This window comes from Penaeus chinensis, chromosome 16 (genome assembly GCF_019202785.1).
Source record: "Penaeus chinensis breed Huanghai No. 1 chromosome 16, ASM1920278v2, whole genome shotgun sequence".
Classification (NCBI taxonomy): Eukaryota; Metazoa; Arthropoda; class Malacostraca; order Decapoda; family Penaeidae; genus Penaeus; species Penaeus chinensis.
This window is the reverse complement of record NC_061834.1, coordinates 18,784,394-18,809,393: the sequence shown is the minus strand read 5'-3', so window position 1 is coordinate 18,809,393 and position 25,000 is coordinate 18,784,394. Positions and strand designations below refer to the sequence as shown.

Genomic DNA, 25,000 nt, shown 5'->3' with positions numbered 1-25,000 from the left:
TTAACAGGTTTATTCATTTTTTCTTTCAACTAAACTTCTGCCAAGGCTTCCATTAATCAAAACGACTGCATTTTACACATCCTTCAATCCTAGGCCCTCCCCTCCCCCATCCACCCACCCTGCTCACGCCTCCTTATCCATCTCGTATTCCTGGATCCCTCCCCCCTTTCCCCCCATCCCTTCACCCATCTCTGGAAGCCTCCCCCTAAGCCGGCTGTGTTGCCTTGCGTGCAGTCAGTCAACACTTACCCTTGGTGTAGTCAGGACCGTCTCAGCACCCCGGCGTCGCCTGGTGTGTGTTACGGCAAGGCTTGTTGTCGCTGCTGTTCGTCGGTGCTCTCATGTGAAGGCGTTTGTCTGTTTTATGTAAGATTACCAGATCCGAGGCTGAGGAAAACGCAAAGTTATTTGTATCATTTGAATGAGTAGAACGTGCTTAGTGTGTGTGTGTTAACGACAATGTTAAAAGGAACAATATAAGAAGAAATTGTGGTCAAAGAAAGAAGCGTTAAAACAAACACAGCACAAAAGCGGCTTACACGGGAGAGGTCCAGCTCTCAGTAAATATCATGTCATAGTGAGGTGAATGTGAAGTGTAAGATTTGTTGCTGGTGACCGTGCCAGAAAGGTTCATCGGGCATCACCAGAGACATCACATATGGAGGAGGGAAGGTCACCACCCTCCACGACCCACGCCCACGGGCTGGTCAGTGATGGCGATGAGGCCTCGGCGAACATCTCCAACCACGCCCACAGCCTGCTGGTCGTGGAGGGGGAAGGCTTACCTGTGATCGCAGGACTCATTCACGAATCGGAGAGAGAAGACACCGAATCACCAAATCTGGATAGCTTGCTGTCCTTGTTGAGACATGAGATCGAGTCCCCAGCCACAGAGTTCATTGGCATTCTGGAGACTGGACTGGGTCAAGAGAGAGCCTCACCAAGTTCCGATAGTTTAGAGGTTCAGGTGGAGCAAGGGGAGAGAGAGTCACCTACATTCGATAGCTTGGAAAGTATAATGAGCGACAGAGAAAGAGAATTGCCATATCCTGCAGTTTCAAGGCTGTCGTGTCGAATAGGGGAAGCGAAAGTCAGCGAGTTCCGACAGCCTTGAGGAGGTTGCAGGAGTAAAGGGCAACACTTCAGATGAAAGCTTCGACAGCCTTGACAGTGTCACAAGGAAAAGAAAGGGCATAGCGACGAGTTTTGACAGTCTGGATGGCTTCGCAAGGGGAAGTGCAAAGGAATCACAAAGTTCCGATAGTTTGGAAAACTTAATGGAAGACACAGGTGAATGTTCACGAAGAAGAAATGGCGAGGTGGACAAGAAGGGTTCTCAAACTTTCATAAGCGAAATGAAAGTGGCTTACACTTTTAAGAAGGGGAAGCGGTCAGGAGAGTGGAAAATCCCAAAATCCTTTAGCAGTAGTGCGACGGAAAGTGCTGCTACAAAAGGGGATTCTTGTGACGCCAAAACACCTTCGGGAATAACTACGAGAACTCAGATCATCGATATCCATGTGTCAAGTGAAGGTGAGTCTCCGGGTTCTGACAGTCACACCACTATTCGAGGAGGGTCGTCAAAGTCTGACACCTACACTGCAATTCAGGAGTCTCCCGTTTTCGGTAGCCTCACGACTGTTGGAGGAGAGACTGGAAGTCATGACAGCTCAACGTCCATTGGAGGAGACACTAAAAGTCATGACAGTTACTCATCTACTGGACGAAACACTGAAAGTCATGACAGTTACTCATCTGCTGGAGGGACTAAAAGCCATGACAGTTATTCATCTACGGGAGGAGAGACGAAAAGTCATGACAGTTACTCATCTGCTGGAGAGACTAAAAGTCATGACAGTTACTCATCTGCTGGAGGAGAGACGAAAAGTCATGACAGTTACTCATCTGTTGAAGGGCAGAATAATAGCCATGACAGTTACTCATTTGCCGAAGGAGAGACTAGAAGGTATTTATCTGTTGGGGAAGAGACCTCAAGTCCTGACATATGTACATCTATTGCTGGAGAGACTAAAGTTCATGACAGTTATTCATCTAATGGAGGAGCAACTGGGCTTAACAGTTACATCGAAACAGAATCACTAATTTCCTTCAACATCAGAACAGCTGAAGGAGACTCTGTAATTACTGATAGCATAATAACAGTTAAAAGAGAGTCTCCAATTCCCGTCGATCATATATTAGATGAAGGGGAACCTCTAAGCAATAGCAGTTACACTCCGGATGAAACAGAATCCCCGGTACCTGAAAGTCACACAACTAACGAAAGAAGGTCCCCTACCCCTGCCACTGACACACCGGCAGATGTAGAGTCCTTAGTTTCTGATCGTTTTAGTACTAGAGAAGGGGGATCTCCAATCCCTAACAGTTACACTTCCATTGAAGAAGAGTTTTATGCCTCGGGCAGCCTCAGGCCTGATATGGAGGAGTCTTCAGACCCTGACGTTCATACACCATCCTCTGTACAGTCTCTTGCACCTGGCAGTCGTATGTCCCTCGAGGATGAATTTCTCACCAATGTTAGTCAAACGGTCACTGAAAGTGTCTCGTCGAGATCTTTTGAAGGAGATAGTTCATCCGCCGGCATATGTGCATTTGAGGGGCGAGAACCTTCGGTCTCAGATGAGGTACCGTCTGCATCACCTGCATCTGATAGTTACACCCCTGTTGATGAAGGGACTTTAAATTCTCTTCGTGATATTGTTCATGAAGGACCATCAAGGTCTCCAGTTCTTGACATTTATAGGCCTATTGAGGGAGACATTTTACTTCCTTACAGTCATATTCCATTTGCAGGAGAGCTTCCAATTCTTGGTAGTTACACAATGACCGATTATGAGTCTCTGGTACCTGACGACAGCACAACTGCAGGAAAGTTTCCAGCTTTCAGAAGTCCTGGAACCTCAGAAAGAGAGTCTTCATTACCTGATAGTCATACCCATTCTGAAGAAGAGGTTCTTCCTAATGGTCAAGAGACAGTTGCAGAACTTCCCATACTTGACAGCCATACAGTAACCAAAGGAAAGCCTCCTCTGCCTGATGCTGGTAGAAGTCATACGACTGAAAAAAAGACTCCATTGCATGAAAGCCTCGTTTATTCTGAAGGCGAGTCTCCCTCTCTTGACAGCCACACAACTTTAACAGAAGAATCCATAGTTCAAACATATTCAAGTTCAGAATCTCCAACTTCCGACAGTCAGTCGGAATCTTCAATGACTGGCAGCCATACAGCTTCTGTAGGAATAATTTCAATACCTGGCAGCTCTAAAACTCCAAAAGCGGAGTCTCCATTGTCTGACAGCCAAACAACTGTCGAGGAAGAATTACTAATGACCGGCAGCCTTTCAACTTCTGTAGATGAACCTCCAATTCCAAGTTGTCATATTACTTCTCCGATGCCTGACAGCCACACGACAACAGAGAGGGAGTCACCAAGCCCTAGCAGTCGTTCTCCTTCTGTAGGAGAGGCTTCGACTTCTGACAGCCACACGACAACAGAGAGGGAGTCATCCTTATCTGGGAGTCGTGCTCCTTCTGTAGAAGGGGCTTCAACTCTTGACATCTGCACGACTACGGAGAGGGAGTCACCAAAGCCTGACAGCCGTACTATTTCTGTAGAAGAGGCCACATTATCTGAGAGCCGCACAACTAAAGAGAGGGAGTCACCAAGGCCTGGCAGCCGTGCTCCCTCTGCAGGAGAGATGTCAACGCTTGACAGCCACACGACTACAGAGAGTGAGTCACCAAAGCCTGGCAGCCGTGCTCCTTCTGTAGGAGAGTCTCTCACTTCTGACGCACAGACAAATGACAGTAAAGTTTCTTCATCCCTTGACGGTCTAACAACTTCTGAGGAAGAAATCTCAACACCTGACAGCCGCATAACCTCAATAGGAGAGTCTTCACTGACTTACAGTCCCACTGCCATGGAACGGGGAGATAAAGAGGAGACGGCGAGTCTTCGTAGTGAGACAGACATAGGAGAGTCACAGAGCTCAGCTGGAAGACCAACCGTGGGGAAAGAGGACAAGGAAAGCCAGTTTAGCATGGAGGAAAGTCCTGACAGCCAGGCGGCGCCGGAGGGGGGAATAGGTCAGGCATCAAGCGCTGACGTCCAGGCGTCCTTAGAAGGGAAAGCGGAAAAGGAATCAGCATCTGAGAGTCCTGTGAGACTCAAGGAAAGGGAATCCACCGGTGATCACCATGATGACAGCCTTTTGTTTGTAATGAGAGATGGTCGAGCTTACAGTAAGTTTAACATAACGATCTTGCAGCTTGTAGATTGACTGATGGCGCCTGATTAAAGGTAGTCGACAAATGCATTTAGTCATAGACGTTTTTGCTTTTCAGCGTTAGTCGACGCCAGTGTAAATTGGTATAAAACTGCTGCGGATTCAGATATTCATGAAAAATTGTCAGTAAACTATGTGTGTATACATGTGTGTGTGTGTGTGTGTGTGTGTGTGTGTGTGTGTGTGTGTGTGTGTGTGTGTGTGTGTGTGTGTGTGTGTGTGTGTGTGTGGATATATATACATATATATACATATACATACATATACATATATATGTATATGTATATGTATATATACATATACATGTATATGTATGTATATATATATATATATATATATATATATATATATATATATGTGTGTGTGTGTGTGTGTGGGTGTGGGTGGATGTGTACACATATATATATATATATATATATATATATATATGTATATATTCATGTATATATGTATATATAATATATATATACACATACATATACACACACATATATACATACTTAGATATAGATAGATAGATATATGTATATAGATATGTATAAATGTGTGTATGTATGTGTGTGTGTGTGTGTGTGTGTGTGTGTGTGTGTGTGTGTGTGTGTGTGTGTGTGTGTTTGTGTGTGTGTGTGTATGTATGTATGTATATGGACAGAGTTATGAACCTGAACCACTTTATATGCAAATAATGACACTGAAACGCGTGGCTTTGTTTACATCCGAGAAGCAAGGGCGTTGTTTGTCACATCATGGCTGGACTACTTGCAGACTTCAGTCCTTCCCTCCTGCATGTTTTAGTGGTACTTCCACATAGAGTACTTGCCATTCTCTACTCTCGTTTTTCGTAGGAGCACTAGTGAAAAGTAATATAACCCCAGGGAACTGTACTTTACTATTCCACACGAAGCATTATTAGTGTTCAAATAGTAGCATAAGAATCGACCTTTACAAATATTACGGTAATAGATAGTTCCAACAGTGACCTACCCGGACATGTATTGTATAGCACCGAGCTAAATTTTCACGGGCGATCACGACATCCCGGAGATCAAGTGACACCGGGTTAAAACAGAGCGGCCACTTAGCCAGAGCGTCAGACCCACGGCAGACATGGTAGGTGACTGACACTAGAAAGCGTGAAGCGACCTTGCTAACAAGCCCCACGTCCGCCTAGATAAACAGTAGTTATAGTGAAGGTGACCGGACAATGGCGCCGATGTTTGATGTGAAATGAGATCGGGTTTTCACTGTTCCTCCCTTTCAGCCTGCAAATTTCATCAGCTGATCATTATATAGTTATCTTGTTGCGTTTCTATGCTGATCAAAATTTATAATGATAACATGATTGTGAATGACAAAAGAGTACTACAGCATAGTGGGATGAGGGTGCAAAAATCAGATCATGAACGATGTATGTTTCTCACTAACTTCAAATTCTCATCATGTCTCTTCATAAGTAAAACTCTCCTGGATTTTTTTTCTGGAAATTGCCAAAACCCCGAGGGTAACTTTTACCTGGAGGAATCATGGCCTGGGAGGTCAGAGGGGCCGGGTGAAGGTGGGCGTGCGGGAGGAGGGAGGGAGGGAAGGGGGGAGACACGCGAACCGGGAGCACGGTAGGCTGCGTCACGCCTCATACCGGGCTACTCGCAAACCGGTTCGGCTCTTCTGCTTCAGAGGGGGGCGTGTTGTGGGCGTAAGAGGGATGTGGCGGTGCTGGGTTCTGTGTTAGAGGGAGAGGAGAGTAATTCTGGGGAGTGTAACGGGATATTAGTCCCGTAACCGCAGCTGCAATAGACTTTCTGTTTATGTTCGTCTGGTTACCGTTGCGGGATATTTTTGCGTCCTTAATGATGAAATCTTTCTTTGGCTTCCTGCGTAATTTGTTTGCATTTGCAATGCTCATTAATCCACGTTTTACCAATTACTTCTCTTACCCTCATCATTTTAATATACTTAAAACGTAACTGTTCAGTCACATTAGTAAATACCACAAGGAAACCAGAGCAAACCGAAAGCAAAACAGAAGCTGTGAGTATGCGTCGTGGTGGATGCAAGCCTTTTCTTTTTTATGCCTTAGACCCTGAATAGTCAAGCTAAGGTGTGCCACCCTACCCGACCGTGTCTTTAAGATGTGAGGCCACGTTGCGTTAGAAAGGCGGTCATTTTACACAATACTGTTATATGATAGAAAAAAAACTCGCTTAACACCTTCGTCGTTTGAATAAATCACAGAGACGATCTAGATTTCAAAATCTCCAGGAACTGAGAGAGCTAATTCCGGTGATGGATAACCTTTTTTTTTTTCTTTTTTACTTCCACAGTCTGGTGTTCCAGATGAGTAGTAATATAACATGGAGATACATACTTAAATGTAAGCTCTAACACAGATAAGCATTGTTAGATATAAAGAAAACAGCAAAAAAAGCCCTTTGAGTAGCACTAATGTTGCACTGAGACACGCAACAAAGTGCAAATATAAGTAGTCGTGGTGGCAGACTCTCGCGGCCAAAATTAGCGTTCGCAGAGAACCAGCGACACGCATGCGCACTTGAATTTTCTCCATGATATAGACGTGTAAGCGCACATGCTTCGTCACGAAGTTTGACGAGCTTGCCAGATGCTTATAGGATAAAGCCTATATGAGTCTTTTTATAAAGGCAATTAGTGATAACAATTCTTGGTTGTGAGTGATGCCAAAACATCTTGTTTGTGAAAGGCACACAGAATGTTTTTAATTAATTTCCCCCACACACTTTCAGTTTTTCCCAAAGATTCGTCTTTAATCGGGAAATGCCGCTTTATACGTGCGATTTCTCTCAGTCCGTCACATGTTTTTTTTTTTCAAGCGGGAGAGCACGTGTTTCGGTTGCCCGTGCACTCCGATACTTTATTCATGGTGATGAGCTACGCGTGACCAAAACTATTTAAAAATGGAATACCCTGGAAGGCGTTCAATTGGGCATAGGGTGAACTGAGTCACCGCCCATATTGGACACCGAGGGCGTGGTTGGCCTTCCCCTCGGCCCGCCCACCGAAGCCCGGGCGGCGCGAGGGGAAAGCGGGAGGCAGTTCATCGTCTGGAGTGGCTGGAAGAGGGTTGATAGGAGGGAGCAGAGGAGAGAGACAGATAAAAGTGAGAGAGAGGGAAGGAGGAGGGAGAGATGGAGAGCAAGGAGACGAGGGTGACTTCCGGGACCAAGATGTCCTTCTACGGTACTTATCTTCTTGATGCTGCAAACCGCGAGGCGGAAAGAAAGCTGCTCTTGTACTGCTGCTTATTTGATTTCCTTCTGTCTTCTAAACCTAACCAAGACGACAGAACTAGACCCGCACACTCAGCCACACTAATCACAAAGCACTCTATGCCTCGATGCTGCACTTTCACACTCACAGCTACACTAATCAAGGCATTCTATGCCTCCATTTATTACGACACTAATCACGAAATGTTTAACATCATGTATACAGCAACGCTAATCAAACAAATATTCACACTTTTAACTAAGCTTCTGCACATCAGAAATGTACTTAATAACAAAAGCTGCACTACACAACATTGCACTGACATGTACCAGTATTTACGAATATATGTTAGGAAGAACTTACTTTATCTAATTAATTCTGAAAAGAAGAAGAAAAAAAACATAACCGTTTTACAGATTGGAATGTCTCGTATAGTTTTGAAGACGAGAAAGTTTCTTTTTCGTCTTTCTGAATGTTTTTCCTTTAAACTTGTAAAAATCTAAAGGGGAAAACAAAGAAAGATCTGGGATCGAATTTAGATTCAATTTTCCATTCTGAAGCAAAGACTATTTGAGTTAATTCTGATTAGAGTGCACATGTTTACTCTTTCTAAACCATTCGGCATTAGATTCTTATATTGGCAAAATTCTCACATCTTAAGTTCATTTCTTTCTTATATCCTTATAAACATGAACTGATGATCATTCATGCATGCTAGCACTTACGCACTCAGAAGAGACGGTTTGTTTATATCAGGCATTTTGCTTAAAACAGATCGCTATCACCATAATGCATTTTCCCCGTATATAGCTAACCTGAAGTATTGCAACTCGGCGGATATCAAAATGTTTATCTTTCATGAAATTACGAAGTTTGTCATGCTTGATGTAGGGCTGATGAGAGCGAAGTACCAGAAGGTTCTTCCAAGTGCCAGAGAATGTGATTAACACGAGATCAACTATCCTTGTAATGGCTGTGACGACATTTGACAATAATTAATATAATAAGGGTATGGAGGAAGAGGCCATATAAGGCACGAAGAGAGCCAGGTGAGTCAGACTCATAGTCGCCATCACCCAGTTACATGCCCATGAGAGTGTGCTTAAAAATACCTCCTCGGGAGCCGGGGAGGGGTGCCGCCCCCTAGATCCCCAAACAGCCTGTTACACCATAAACAACCCGGGAAAGCTTGTTGTTTTGAAGGCCGTTTTGTCAAAGCCCGAAATACCCGAATCCATTTTATCCAAGATTGCCAATTATTGTCCTCAAAATGAAATATTTTAGGGACTTTCAAGATCTATAGGTGCGACGGGGCCATGGATACTGCGCCGTATCGTAACCATGCCATGAGTCAGTCCATGAACATTTGAGGCTTGTCAGGGAAACGGGTGGGAGGAGGCTAGAGAATTATGCAAAGGCCGGAAAGTAAGTCCTGAAGGGCTGACGCTGTTGGCTTTTCTCCAAGCCATTTTGGTGCCATTTTTTGCCTTCGCTAACTTGTTAATGAGTTTGGTTGCGGCCTAAGTTGGATATCATTTTGTTTTATTAGGTATTTTGATTATATTTTTTATGATGGAATCTAAATCTGGAACAAGATAATAACAATATGTATATACAGGAAGTATTTCGGAAATGTCAATATAATGAATAAAAAAGACATCCACAGGCACACACAATTTATACATGCAAGCACGAATATCTATCTATTTACCTATATAAATATAAATGTAAATATATATATATCTGTATATGTATATATATATATATATATATATATATATATGCATATATATATGTACATATATATGTATGTACATACACATGTATATATATATATATGGATATATACATATATATGTATGTATATATACATATATATGTATGTATATATACATATGTATATGTATATATATGGATATGTATGTGTGTGTGTATATATATATATATATATATATATATATATATATATATATATATATATTTGTGTGTGTTTGTGTGTGTGCATGTATGTATGTATGTATGTATGTATGTATGTATGAATACATGTAAATGTATCTGTATGTGTATGTATATATACATACATATACATATATATGGGTATAACTATATGTATATATGTAAATATATACATGTATATGAAATATATACACACATATACCTGTATATAACTATAGCTATATATGTGTGTGTGTGTGTGTGTGTGTGTGTGTGTGTGTGTGTGTGTGTGTGTGTGTGTGTGTGTGTGTGTGTGTGTGTGTGTGTGTGTGTGTGTGTGTGTGGACATGTATGAATGCTTATATGTATGTATTTATAACACACACAGACGTCCGCACACACATTTCCATACGCATATGTGTATAACGAAGAATGGCCTTGATGAAACGCGCGTTCATTAGGTGGCGGCGGAGACGAACCGCGGGTCCCAGGGAGAGGCTGTCCAAGATATTTCTGGCATGTATCCCAGGGCGCTGTATCTCCCTCCGCCGCCACCTCGCGAGTGCCCGCTGCGTTGTCCGGTAGAGGAAATATGTAAGATTATACTTATCCGAACTGTCTATAATAATCTTAAATGGCGTTTTTAATTGTTTCTGTATTTCCCTTTTTTTATCAATCGTTGTAATATTTGTCATTAAGGTAAATTGATGGTATTTGATTTCGATCGACTTGGGTACGAACTTTGCCACAACATCTTAGAACTGCTGAAAATAAACACACCAACATGCTTTTCCAAAGTATATTATTAGCCAAACGTAAATGTTTGTGCCGTGACGCTATCCTACCGTGTTGCCATGACAGGCGGTACAGTGAAAAGCCGTCTGTTGACTGTCATGAGGCCATGGGAAATTTACTTGGTAACAAACAAGGGTTATTTTGGGGTAAAATTACACAGGGGGTGGAATTGACAAATGGAAATTGATTTTGAATCAATTCAGGGCCTGAAATTCATATCCGATGGCGTAGGGAGAAGGCAGTAAAATATACCACAGAATGGGAAGTTCGCTTCTCCGTGGAGACCTTGCCTTACGCGGCGCTGAGGAGGAGGGGAGGCAAGGGAGAGTGACACTTCCTTGACTTCTGCGAGATATGAGTTGGTCATAAACTGCTTGTAGACATCCTCTCAGTCTATTTATTTATAATGTTTAAAACCAACAAGAAAAATTTCCAAATTATTGAAAATCCTATTGTTTAGTATAAAGAAACCACATTACATCCTTTGTTGAATTCAGGAGAAATGTCGGTTGCTGTCAACAGCAGTAACATAATTTAAGAATGCTATAACTGTGATTAAGGGCAGAATGGCAATACCGGTGCATGATATTAGACATATTTCTGCAGAGACACCGGAATAATAGTATATCATAAATTCTATATCTACGAGTATTCATATTACTTATTCGATCTATGGCTTCTGAAGGCCAACTCTTGTGAAAAAGCAGCACTTTTCCTTTCCACTTACCTGCGCCTTGGCTCTCCCGCCGTGCTCAGGTATGGTATTGTTGGCGCGGAGACATGAATCGGGGTAAATGATGAAGTGGTGAGAGTCATACGTTATATTTAGACGTATGTACAGCTGGCACTCACCCGCGCCCGCTGTACGTCTACAGAAGTGGCACGTTTCGTCACTGTCTGTTGACTTCAATACAAGGGAAATTTAGGCGAGGACCTCTGGGCGTCATCGAGTAGGACTACCGTGCATTCTTACTGTTTTCTTCTAGAGGGATATATTTCAGTCATAAATTTCTCATGCAGTAGATCAGATGCAAAATACAGTTACCTTTTCCATCATGCCAAAGGCGAGACCTCTACAAGAGAAAGGACTTAATTTACCCCTTTAACTGTTAGTTAAAGGGGTAAATTAAGCCCCGTAGCATAGCGAGTGCTCCATTACCTTTCGACAACGGGTAGAAACCAACGGAGTGTCTCGAGGGCTGTTATGTCGACAGCGACGGCAGGGTAGTGAGAGGACCTCGAGGAGACGAACCAGGCACAGGGGGAGGAGGGTGCAGGGCAAGGGGAGGGGCGTTGTGTGGTGCTTCCCCTGCCAATTGATGCATCACATGGCCCCGCTGATAAGGGCACAGGGGAGGCCGTGTTGCAGGTCATGCGGACGTGCTAACTGCTGACGGTGCTGCTCACGTGCTGTGGGAACGCGTGGGAATAAGCTTAAGCATGACCTTTTATGGACGTAAAAAATCTGCTATTTAGGGCAGACTTTCAGGATGGCCTTTTTACTATCTGAGAGCTCATCCTTCCATGTAACATCATTGCTTATAAAAAAATTATCTGCATGATAAAGCCATATAATTAGAGAGCAGGCTTTTGTCTATTATCGAAGCTTTTCCACCATTACTTTATGTAGGCTATAGACCGAACTATTTATATGGAAGATAACAAAGAAGTTGCATGATTTAAAATTTCTTCTTCAAAAAATCGATCTATTTATCTATTTACGCTTATTAGTTTCGGATAGAAGAGCTCCGTCACATACCTGAAAGTAAAGTATAGCAGTTTCAAAACAAGCTTTAAAAGTATCTAACTGTATTTCTTTTTCTTCCTTTACAGTCCAGCAGGGCGTACAGAGGATCCAAGGTCCCACCCAGATGATGCCGTAAGTATTTATTTTGTGTGTATTATCTGCTGTAATAAAACTTTCCACTAAATTTCAACTTCTTTAGGCGATTTTTTTATATCAGACATAATGAAATCAGATATAATAAAATTGATGAAATCGGAAATTAAAAGATGAGATCGGATAAAATATGTGCAAGAAACAGTTTAAATGTTCTCACTTTTATTATCGCTCGGTAGTTGGAATACCTGCTATTTACTGAAGCTTAAGTCTTCGCAAACAGTTACAGTTGCTGGGTAAAAATTAGGCCTGAAATAAATCGGTTGGAACTCAGGCTCACTTCCTGTTTCGTGTTTACGTTCACCATTTCAAATTTATTGCTCACTTTGCCGAAGGATCCTTTTGTACCCGTTCTCTTCCCTCTTATATCTCCATTGATCTTATTAGTTTCTCTAGGTATCTGCTTCCTTTATCTTCTGTCCCTAAACCATCCACTCCTCTCCCTTTTCCCCTGAAGATCCCTTCGCAGCCATTAACTGACAAAACAAAAGTGGATAACTGCGAACAGCCGTTGAGATATGAATAGACTGCCTTTAGAGATGGCTCCGAAGAAACAACTATTGCAACACCCTCTGCCCTCTGTCTGTGTGGCTTTTTTCCATCGTATTATTTGTTTATAATATCAGGGCTTTACACAGTTTTCTGGGTGAAGAGAACCATTTGCTTGAAGTGCCTGCGGGTGATTCGTTTTAGGCTAAAAATAACAATCACCGCACGGTAGGATTCTGTTTGTTTTGATAGGATTTTTCACTTTTAAGGGGGAGATGTCAGTATTAGTTTGTGTAGGCAGAACTTCCTGGGTTCTGACGAAGTTAAACGGCTGTTGGCAGAGGCTGCGTACATCTGGTAGGTGCTGCAGGTGAGGCGCGTCGGGCCCAAGTCATTAGTAAATGCCGTGATGACGCCAAACCTGTCGGGAGAAATCATTTTCTTTGTAGTTAACAAAAAAAAAAAAAAAAAAGAAAAAAAAAGAAGAACACTATTGGCAAGGTGTGGACATGATACACATGGTCGCGGCATCTTGTTTTCTTTATCTAAATATTTTACATACTAATTTTTCAGGCGGACTGGTTGCGCCCAACAACTTACTTTATACGTTCCAAGTAGAGTGGGAAATATTTGCCAAACCCTGTACCCTGCCGTTCTGAACGGGTAGTAACTTGAAACATACAGATATTTGGAGTCAGTCCTACGAATCCTAAACGCGGAAATATTCAAAGGTCCTTCTTGCTCTTTAGAAAATAGTCACTCCTGTATTCTGATACACTTGAGCCTTCGGAATAAAGAGGGTAGAGAAGGGGTGTTTAATCCAGTGGTGATTTAACGATCAGTTCCTACCATGCAGTTGAAAAGGACCGAATCTAATTTTAAGCTCTCCAAGCAAGCGAAAGCATAAAATAAATCGTGGATATAAACAACGTTACACAAACACGAATGGCGCGATGGTGGATATGGATTCATTTCAGTCATGCATAGTATACAGTATACAGTATATATACATATCCAGGTCCAAGCATCCACAAACACAACAACAATAACAATAATAACATCAACAACACACACACACACACACACACACACACACACACACACACACACACACACACACACACACACACACACACACACACACACACACACACACACACACACACACACACACACACACACACACACACACACACACACACACACACACACACACACACACACACACACACAGACGCGCGCGCGCACATACACACATACAAATACAGAAGACATAAGTAGCGAGACCAATACCTCTGTATGCATTACCCTTCCTCGCCGCCAGATTAAGCGCGAGGGCGAGGACAAACACATGCCACGGAGGGGCCGCTTGCACACACGTGGACTCCCGTGTTATTTATACACCTATCCAGTCACCTCGTTCCTTCCCCCGTCATTAATTACAAAATAAATTGGAAGCATCGCGGCCTGATATCGCCTGTCCTTCCCGCCGGAGACGTGTTGGCATGAGCCAGAGTGCCGCCCCCGGTGGTGCTCTCGCCCCTGGTGGTGTGACTTGGCACCGAGAAGGGTGTGTGGGCTGCTGGTGGGAGGAACGGCCAGGGCGGAATGGCAGCTGTCTGCTTCGGGGCATAACAGCTGAGCCTTTTAATTATCGGGAGAACCAAAGCAAAGCTTTTCATTGGTATTTGGTCGAGATAGGAAATCAGTTTGTCATTCCTGCTGCATTCGGTTTCTGTCAGTGAAAGGGATTACGATTCTGTAGATACACATGTGTTTCTCTTTAGACATTTTTCTCGCTGCATTACACCATAAGGAAGCATGAACCTTGGTATTATCAAGTGCATGTTGTGTGCCACGTCCGCCCCCATATTGGCACCAGCGGCGCCACAGGTGAAATGGGCGCCAGAAGGTCTCGCCCGCCGCCCACACACTCACCCCCACCCACCCCACCCTTGGCAGTCTTTCAGCCTTTCCTAATTTTTAAATGGCGCCTCGATTTGACATGCCTTGGTGTGTCGGCTTCTTTGTCCATCTGCCCGTTTGTCTTTGGCCACATTGCTTCCTTACCGAATGGCCTCGCAATAAGCTCGCAAGGAAACAAACAGAAGGCATCTTGTTTTCCGCGTCGTCATGCAGCCGTCATTCACTAGTCATCAATCACATTACGGTTTTCGCTGAGTAGTGTTCGACCTGTATCCACCTGAGCATTTTTTTAAAAGGAAGAGTAACAGAGATGTAGGTTAACTGCAGAGCTATCAATATTAATGACTGATATTGTGGTCTTCCTTAAACAAGAATTTTCATGAATATTCACATTGTTATGAAAGAACGACATGCAATATCAATGATTATCATATTCAAACCAGAATTGCTAATCGCACGCCACCAAGACGTGATTAAATGCGGTAATCGAATACGCGAAAACCTTGTCATCAGTTAGAAACAGATATAGAGAGAAACAGGTAAATATACGAGACGGAAAAATACCCTTTGGCTTCCTGTGAGTCATAAGGAATGCTACCCATGCCCTGGCGATTATCTTGACAAACAGGAAACGCAAACGGATTTTGCTTTTAATAGGTAGGAGAGTGGTAGCATCTGTGACTCTATGTGATGGCCACAAACTAGATTTACAGCCTACATAGCGCTACAGTTTGTACAGAAAACAGGGGATGCGGGGAAAAGCTAGAGGGGAGTGACAGAAATATCACCAGCCTTTACTTTACTTTTAGTTAGCCTTACTTTGTCATCACTTCCCCTCTCTGCTCTCACCACTTTCCCCTCTTTTCCCCCTCTTTGGGCAACGCCGACCTGACCCACATAAGGTAAAGCCCTTCCCTCTGTGTCTATTTCGGCCTACCTGCTCCCTGCTCCCTGCTTCTCCGCCCCCAGCTTCCCCCCGAGTGCCATGTCCGGTATGTCAGGGACGACGTGCTCCTGTAGGGGAAGCCAAAGGGGGGGGGGGGGTGAGCACGTGGGGGTCGCGCGAAGGAATGGAAGAGGGTGGAGACAGGAGCGCGAAGGGGCACGGCGGGAATAGAAATAGATTCTTCAGAATAAGGGATCTGAATATATTTAGATATATGTCCTACTTCCCGCGTGTTTCCGTATAGATATGCACGAGTGTGTGTGTGTGTGTGTGTGTGTTTTTGTGTGTGTGTGTGTGTGTGTGTGTGTGTGTGTGTGTGTGTGTGTGTGTGTGTGTGTGTGTGTGTGTATGTATGTATGTATGTATGTGTGTGTGTGTGTGTGTGTGTTTGTGTGTGTGTTTGTGTGTGTGTGTGTGTGTGTGTGTGTGTGTGTGTGTGTGTGTGTGTGTGTGTGTGTGTGTGTGTGTGTGTGTGTGCGCTATATGTCTCTCTATCTATCTATTTATCTATCTATCTATCTATCTATCTATCTATCTATCTATCTATCTATCTATCTATCTATCTATCTATCTATCTATCTATCTATCTCTACGCACTTCCACACACACACACACGCGCAATTACACAACACACACACACACACGCACTTACACACACACACACACACACGCACTTACACACACACACACTCACGCACATACACACACACACACACACACACAAACACACACACACACACACACACACACACACACACACACACACACACACACACACACACACACACACACACACACACACACACACACACACACACACACACACACACACACAAACACACACACACACACACACACACACACACACACACACACACACACACACACACACACACACACACACACACACACACACACACACACACATATATATATATATGTATCTGCGTGCGTGCGTGTGTGTGTGTGTGTGTGTGTGTGTGTGTGTGTGTGTGTGTGTGTGTGTGTGTGTGTGTGTGTGTGTGTGTGTATATAGAAAAATATATATACATATATATATATATATATATATATATATATATATCCTCTCCCTCTCGCCCTCTGCCCCCTCTCGCCTTCAAACTTTCAACTGGCCACTTCTCCTTACTCTCCTGCCACTTGACGGACATACTACAGGCAGAGGGGCTTGAGTGCCAGAATCCTCATTCATGGTTACGCCGGTTGTTGAGGGCTTCACTTTTACTTCATTTTATTCGTATAATAAAAAACGTTCCATGGAATTTTTACCTCATTTTATTCGTATAATAACACAAATCGTTAAACGTATCCGTATCTGGTATTGATAAAGAGAATATCGCATTGATTATAAGAATTACATAAATCGAAAGTGTATATTAATGGATCAAATGCTTTCGTCAGCGGACAGTGCCAACAGAGCGACGTTTGACGGACATGACGATCTCGCTCCGTCTTAGCGTTTGCACATACCTTGCTCTTAAGGTTTGACGTGTCCTTGGCTGTCGCCCTTTATCCGATCTCAAATGAAATTTCAGATATGATGCCAGCGGAAGCGGCATAAGTGTTAGGCTCATCCATTTTTATTTGATCCTTTAATGCATTGTTATCTTAGGCTAATCCATCTGCAAATATGAGTATTGTGTTCTATCTAGAGTTTCGTTTTAGTACAGTTTCTAAGCATTATTATCATGTCTCCTTCAGCGTGGGTCTGCCAGCCGGGGCGTCACCACCAGTGTTCGAGCAGATCTTCCGAAATGCTCGCTTTGCCCAGGGCGGCGATGCCATGTTCGAGGGCAAAGTCCAGGGCAATCCGAAGCCCACCGTCACCTGGACCCGTAAGGGTGCACAGATCGTGTCCGGAAACAAATATCAGGTACGGTGCACAGCTCGGACCGTCTGGCTGAGCGAAATGCTAAAAAACGTGTAGTAAGAATTGTGTTTGCAATGAGGAATTAGATTATATAAACTAATATGCTGTTCCAGGTGACACACGATGAGAACACAGGTGTGGTGACCCTTAATATCACCGCCATCGGCCCCGGCGACGAGGGCGAGTACACTTGCACAGCAGCCAACCAATACGGCGAGGCCATCTGCACCGTCTATATCCAGCCTGAGGGTGAGTTCATTGCCAGTGCTGATTGATATCTTAGAATTGACTATTGTCTACAAAAACAACAAAAATGGTCTAATTACGAATGAGTAGACTTAAAGCCCTATTTCTTCTCACAGCGGCCTACATGATGCAGCAACAACGTCAGTCCATGCAGATGCAACAAAGTAAGTCCATGATGCAGCAACAACAGATGTCGCAAACATTTTCGCAGCAGCAGCAACATATGATGTCGGTGCAAAATGGACATATGGAGTCGTTCCGCGTGGACACCTTCGAATACAGACTGCTTCATGAAGTGGAGTTCCGTCGCTCTCTGACAATCACCGTGGCTGGAGAGCTGGAGGTGGACCTTGGCGCTATCCAGGGTCCTCCTCAGGCTCCTCAGCTCCAGCAGAAGCCACGTTCCACTAAGGTCTCCGACGGAGGCAACGCCACCTTCACCGTCAACGTTAACGGCTACCCGACTCCCAGGGTAAGACTTTTATTACGCTCTAACCCTCACTGCTGAGATCACTGAATGCTCGATTTTTTCTTTCCTTGCATTTTACCCAAGCCCAGCACATTCATTGCCCCTTTCTTCCGTAGGTTATCTGGTTTAAGAACGGCGTCGGTCTTCAGCAAAGCGACAAATACCTGATGACTCAGTCCGCCGGCCAGGTGACCCTGGTGGTGAAGCAGGTGAACTCACAGGACAGCGGCTACTACACAATGCTGGCCGAGAACTCCTCTGGGTGCACCGTGGCTTCCGCTCAGCTAGCTGTGGTGCCCCGGGGCGAGGTCACTAACGGCGCTCCATCTCCTGAAGTTATCCGTCCTGAACGGATGTAAGTTCGATTATGAAAATTATTGTGTACGAATCCAATTTATCATTACCACGTTACTACCTGAACTTAGACATAATTCACATTGCTAATAGAACAAATATAACGCTTCTTCCTCCTCGCGCAGTGAGCAGCAGCAGGCTCAACAGCAAATGGAGGTGGACGTCGGAGAGGAAAGCAGCAAGTCCTTGGAACCCAAGTTCGTCCGAGGCCCCGCTGACCGCGAAATCCAGGAGGGCAAAATGGTGCGCTTCGACGCCCGCTGCTCCGGCAGACCCTATCCTGAGGTAAGGCACCTGTGAAAGGAATATGTTAAGTCAAACTCCATTCATTGTTCCGCATGTGGCTATATTTATATGCTTTTGTTGGTGTTGATACAAACTTGTATTTACTGTAAAATACATGCTTGTAGATGGTAAAATATGACTCGTATTCGGCCACTAATAGTTGCTTCTCGTATTGCAACACAGGTCACTTGGTACATCAATGGCCAGCTGGTAGTAGACGATGCCACCCACAAGGTTTTAGTTAACGAGGCAGGTAACCACTCCCTCATGATCAGCAAGGCTTCCCTTAGCGATGCCGGCGTCATCACCTGCGTCGCCAAGAACAAGTCTGGCGAAGCTAACTTCCAGGTGAGAAGCGCACATGACGCCCACTTCAAAAAATATTGTTTTGTGAACCGATATTTGTGTATCTGTACTCACTTTGGCCAGACCTTCGATAAAATCCTTCTTTCTTTCATAGTGCCAGCTTAACGTGCTGGAGATGCAGCAGATGGTCGCCCCCAAATTCGTGGAGAGATTCCAACAGGGCGCCGTGGCCGAGGGAGAGACGGTTGTTCTTCAGTGCCGTGCCGTCGGGACTCCCATGCCCTTCCTCACATGGCAGAAGGACGGAGTCTCCGTTGAGAATAACCCTAATGTCATGGTTAGTTCAGTTTTAACTTTATCAATTCTAATTATTTTAATTTTGCTGAAAGCGCTAATATACAGTACATCGATGAATGAGAGGAGAGGACTAGAAAATTTCCATGGTGTCGCATGGGACAAGGAACTAACAGTACTTGTCAAATCTCCTGCAGGTTCAGAGTGACCAGAACGGCGCATCGACACTGCAGATCCTGAGTGCCAGCGCCTCTGACGCCGGCTGGTATCAGTGCAACGCTCAGAACTCCGCCGGCTCCGCGGCCACCCGCGCCCGTCTCCACGTGCAGTCCACCAAGACTTCCGGCCCCGCCCAACCTCAGAGGCCCCACTTCCCGAGGCCCGTCAAATTCATCGAACCTGAGTATGTACCACTTGTATCTTTCTAGATAAGACAGTAGAAAGTAATAATGCTCACAAGGCTAAGAGGCTACACATATCACGTCCAGTAATAAGAGCTGAATAATGTATTGCGCGCGCTGCTTCACGTGCCATTTCTCCGTGATCCACAACCCTCTTCCCTACCAACAGACCCGAACCCGAACCTGAGGTGATCATGCTGCGCCCCGTCGAGAGGGCCCACCACGTGCCTAAGGCCCCCGAGGAGGAGCAGCCCGTTGAACCCCCCAAGTTCACCCATCCCCTGAGGGATATCGACATCGTCGAGGGCACCCGCGCCCACTTCGAGGCCAAGGTGACCCCCGTCGGCGACGCCACCATGAACATTGAGTGGCTCATTGACGGCAAGCCCCTTGCTGCCAGTAAGTACGAGAGCTCCTCTTCGGATCAAGAAATGAGCTGCCATATATTTTCTTCTATATACCTAGAAAAAAATATGTATATGCATAATACGTATATGTATGATTATTTATGTATATATATTTATATATATATGTATATTTATATGTATATATATGTATATATATGTGTGTGTGTATATGTATATGTATATATATGTATATATATGTGTGTGTGTGTATGTATATGTATATATATATATATATATATATATATATATATATATATATGTATGTGTATGTGTATGTGTATGATATGTATATATATAATATGTGTGTGTGTGTGTGTGTGTGTGTGTGTGTGTGTGTGTGTGTGTGTGTGTGTGTGTGTGTGTGTGTGTGTGTGTGTGTGTGTGTGTGTGTGTGTGTTTGTGTGTGTTTGTGTGTGTTTGTGTGTGTGTGTGTGTGTTTGTGTGTGTGAGAGAGAGAGAGAGAGAGAGAGAGAGAGAGAGAGAGAGAGAGAGAGAGAGAGAGAGAGAGAGAGAGAGAGAGAGAGAGAGAGAGAGAGAGAGAGAGAGAGAGAGGGAGAGAGAGAGAGAGAGAGAGAGAGAAAGAGAAAGAGAAAGAGAAAGAGAAATAAAGAGAGAGAGAGAGAGAGAGAAATAGAAAGAGAAAGAGAAAGAGAAATAAAGAGAGAGAGAGAGAGAGAGAGAGAGAGAGAGAGAGAGAGAGAGAGAGAGAGAGAGAGAGAGAGAGAGAGAGAGAGAGAGAGAGAGAGAGAAAGAGAGAGAGAGAATGATATCAGTTCCCTCTGTAAATGCAGAAACGCATGGTACATGTACAATATATAGAAACTGCCTACCTGTTGATTATGCACACGGCGTCTAAATACCGAATACCTCCACCCAGGCTCCCGAGCGACTGTCACTTACCGCTTCGGCTTCGTGGCCCTTGACATCCTCAACGTGATCAAGGCCGACGCTGGCGTGTACACCTGCCGTGCCACCAATGCCAAGGGGCAGGCCGAGACTTCCGCAAATCTTAGGATTACAGGTAGGGATTCGATTAAATGTCAATAAACATCCTGTTTTATTGTGCATGATAGTTTCTGATGAACAGGGAAGCTTTATTAATACCTTCTCCCTCCCGCCATCTCAGAGCGCCCCCTGATTGAAAGCCAGACTCAGCACCCCGAGGCGCTGCAGCAGATCAGCTACCTGGAGGACCAGTCCAGGTACCAGCGCACCGTCTCCATCGAGGAATCTACCACGATCAAGCCCTCCTTCGTCAAGCCTCTCGCCAACCTGGGCGAAGTCATGGAGGGAAAATATGCTCACTTCGAGGCTCAACTTCACCCCGTCAGCGATCCCTTCATGAGGATCGAATGGTTCAAGGATGGAAAACCCATCACTGCCAGTAAGCAAGAGAGTCTATCTGTCTACTTTTGCATTCAGTGATTTTTCCAAATATTTTGGTAGGGGAAATGTACATGTTACAGTTGCTTATGATTCTATTAATATATATAAACCTTTCCCTTCAACAGGTTCTCGCATCAATGTAATCTACAACTTCGGTTATGTGGCTCTTAACATCATGCACCTTCGTCCTGAGGACAGCGGCACCTATACCGTGCGTGCCACGAACAAGGCAGGAGAGTGCCAGTGCCAGGCTTCCATTCAAGTTATTAGTGAGTATTTGGAAAACCATTATAAGATATTTGTATTTACCTAGAATGTTGGTAAACGTAGTATGATTAATAATACATTCCAACGGAAAATAGTCTTGTTTCAGTAGGGATTTCTCTGCCAGGATAATTAATCGGTGGATTCATTTCAGCTCTGTCCAGCGTCACAGGAGACCTTGGCATCCCCGAACAAGCTCAGCATATCAGGAGTGTTGAGGAGATGGAGGCTTACAGGTAAAGGATTCCTCAGATGTAACAACACGTATGTTATAACTTGTTATCGTCACTTACGACGATCAATTAATTGTTACCTCTTATTTATGCAATGATTTTGCTGCAGGCTCCAAATGCAACAGAGAACTGCTCAGGAAATCGCGGAGGCTGCTACTGCTCCCGTATTCAAGACAGAGCTCAAGGACGCCACGGCTCGGGAGGGCGGCTATGCCCACTTCGAGGCCCGCTTGGAGCCCATTGGTGATCCTAACCTCAAAGTCGAGTGGCTGAAGGACGGACGTCCCATTGAAGCAAGTGAGTATATTATTATCTTTCAGTATCAGACATCGCATCTTGAATTTAATTGATAGTATAGTGTCATGTAAGGTTGCTTAGCATACTAATAAAGATAACTACTTTCTCCTTTAGGTTCTCGTATTACATCTTTCTTCAATTTTGGCTATGTTGCCTTGACTGTGAAGGCCCTTATTATCAAGGACGCAGGAACCTACACCTGCGTTGCCAAAAACAGCAAGGGTGAGGCTCAGGTCACTGCTCAGCTCACTGTCCTCTCCAAGACTGACACCGAAGTAGAGACTCAGTACCAGGAAACGGTCGCTAAGATGCAATACTTGGAGGATTCCACCCGCTACCAGAAAACAGAGACTGAGGAGACATCCGCAGTCACAATGCCCCCCAAATTCTTGGGTCCCCTCAAGGGAACCAACAAGATTGTTGAGGGACAGAAGGCTCACTTCGAGATCCGCCTTGAGCCCCAGAGTGACCCAACCATGACCGTTGAGTGGTACTTCAATGGGCAGGTGATCATGTCTGCTTCTCGCATCAAGACTTACCACGACTTCGGCTACGTGTCACTTGACATTTCTGACGTCCGTCAGTCTGATGCTGGTCAGTACACCGTTTTGGCTCGCAATGCTCTCGGCCAGGCACAGATGTCCAGCGTCATGACCGTTGAGAGTGAGTAATTCAGCAATTCTGTTTTGTATTTTTTCATTTAACTGTAGTAAGCCATCAATATGTTGTTAATTTCTTTTCCTAATTTTCCATAATTGTTCCAGCACGCTCGGCCATCGACACAACTTCTATGCATGAGGTGACACTGAGCAAGACCAGTGCGATGGAACGTCGTCATCAGGAGCCTCAGTATGACATTGAGGAGATTTCAAGGTCCAAGCCTGAATTCACACAGCTTCTGTCTGATCCCAAGCCCTTGCCAGAGGGTAAGAATGTCCATCTGGAAGCTCGTTTGGAACCCATGAACGACCCAACCATGAAGGTCGAGTGGTTCTTCAATGGAAAGCCCATCACCATTGGTTCCCGCTTCAAGACCTACTTCGATTTTGGCTTCGTTGCTCTCGATATTATCGGAGCTTACACCACTGACTCCGGCGAGTACACCTGTCGCGCCGAAAACATGCTTGGCAGCGCACACACTTCATCATGTGTTCGCGTCATTGGTACCGGCGACGTTCTCTCTGAATCCATGCACGACAACGCCATGGAGCAGATCCATTACCTGGAAGATGCTTCGCGCCATCAGCGCTCCCTGCATGAGCAAACAGAGATTAATGAAGCCCCCTCATTCGTCAAGTCCCTGAAGAATATTGAAACCATTGAAGGCACCAACATTCATCTTGAGGCCCGTCTGAAGCCTGTAGGAGACTCATCTATGAGGATCGACTGGTTCTTCAATGATGAACCACTTAAAGTTGGACATCGTTTCAGGCCTGCATATGATTTCGACTATGTAGCCCTGGATCTTTTGAGTGTGTATCCTATAGACTCCGGCATTTATACTTGCAGGGCTACTAACAAACTCGGACAGGCTGTCACCTCAGCTTCGGTCAAAGTCACGGGTAAGGAAATATAAATCTTTCAATCGTTATGCATGTCTGAGTGATATTCCCAAGTTCTTAGTGTTCTCCCATTTGAGTTCTAGATTTATTCAGATTATATATTTTGTAATGTAAATATTTTAAGTTTGAGTGTCAGGCTTGGTTTGTATGAGTCTTATATGAAAAAAAGAATTGGTTTTCAAACCTGTTTGCGATATCCTACCTGGTGTTACTTAGTGTTACTTCATTCTCGTATGTAGTCTCCTTGCTATGACCAACTCCATCATGTTTGGGAGTTGTGATCCTTGAGCCCACCCAGTAGTTTAGTCTGATCTAGTTGCACCTGTTACTCTCTTTTTACCATATCCCACCTGACCTTGATCCCTTCCCCTTTAGCCAAGAAGGATCTAGTGTTCGACTCAGAGCACCCAGATAGTCTGCAGAAACTTCAGTACCTCGATGATAGTTCACGGTACCAAAGGCGAGAAACTTTGGAGGAAGTTTCCGTGAAAATCAAGCCCCGTTTCCTCACCCAACTAAAGAGCGTGACGCTGAAGGAGGGCATGAATGCGCACTTCGAGGCCAAGATCGAACCTATCACCGACCCGAACCTCAGGATTGACTGGTACAGGAACGGAATGCCGATCCAGCTTGGCTCGCGTTTCCGCCTGATCCACGACTTCGGATACGTGGCTTTAGATATATCGCGCGTGATCGAGGAGGACTCCGGCACGTACACTTGCGTGGCGACCAACTTGATGGGCAAAGATGAGATCACGTCCGACCTTAAGGTTTTGAGTGAGTAGCTGTTATAGTTCGGGATATGGCTAGAGGACGACTGGTTCTACACTCTGTCGCCTGCTGCTGCTCCTCTCTGCTCGCCGCTCTCGTGGCTCAACGCAACCGCTTGTAGATTTCCTAACAACTTTTATCCTCTGCCTCTTTTCAGGTTAAACGTATATTAATAATAACAAGATTTTTTTGCTGCATATTATTCCATATATTTTTTAATGGAATATTTTTTCTTCAACATATATATTTTCACCCTTCTTGAGACAAAAAATCAAGAACATAGAAGCTTATTATCG

The 25,000-nt window shown here is 44.5% G+C and overlaps 1 protein-coding gene across 1 annotated transcript in view; it reads left to right on the top strand.

The window, feature by feature from the left end:
- LOC125033189 (titin-like) overlaps positions 1-25,000 on the top strand; it is a 249,636-nt gene that overhangs the window by 97,234 nt on the left and 127,402 nt on the right. The window contains 18 exon segments of the mRNA XM_047624561.1: positions 12,114-12,159; positions 17,261-17,432; positions 17,543-17,678; positions 17,792-18,147; positions 18,261-18,499; positions 18,624-18,783; positions 18,967-19,131; positions 19,244-19,426; positions 19,581-19,786; positions 19,954-20,183; positions 21,069-21,212; positions 21,318-21,575; positions 21,703-21,846; positions 21,996-22,077; positions 22,184-22,371; positions 22,486-23,034; positions 23,136-23,933; positions 24,309-24,710. Of these exon segments, the coding sequence (XP_047480517.1) occupies positions 12,114-12,159; positions 17,261-17,432; positions 17,543-17,678; positions 17,792-18,147; positions 18,261-18,499; positions 18,624-18,783; positions 18,967-19,131; positions 19,244-19,426; positions 19,581-19,786; positions 19,954-20,183; positions 21,069-21,212; positions 21,318-21,575; positions 21,703-21,846; positions 21,996-22,077; positions 22,184-22,371; positions 22,486-23,034; positions 23,136-23,933; positions 24,309-24,710 (4,458 nt within the window).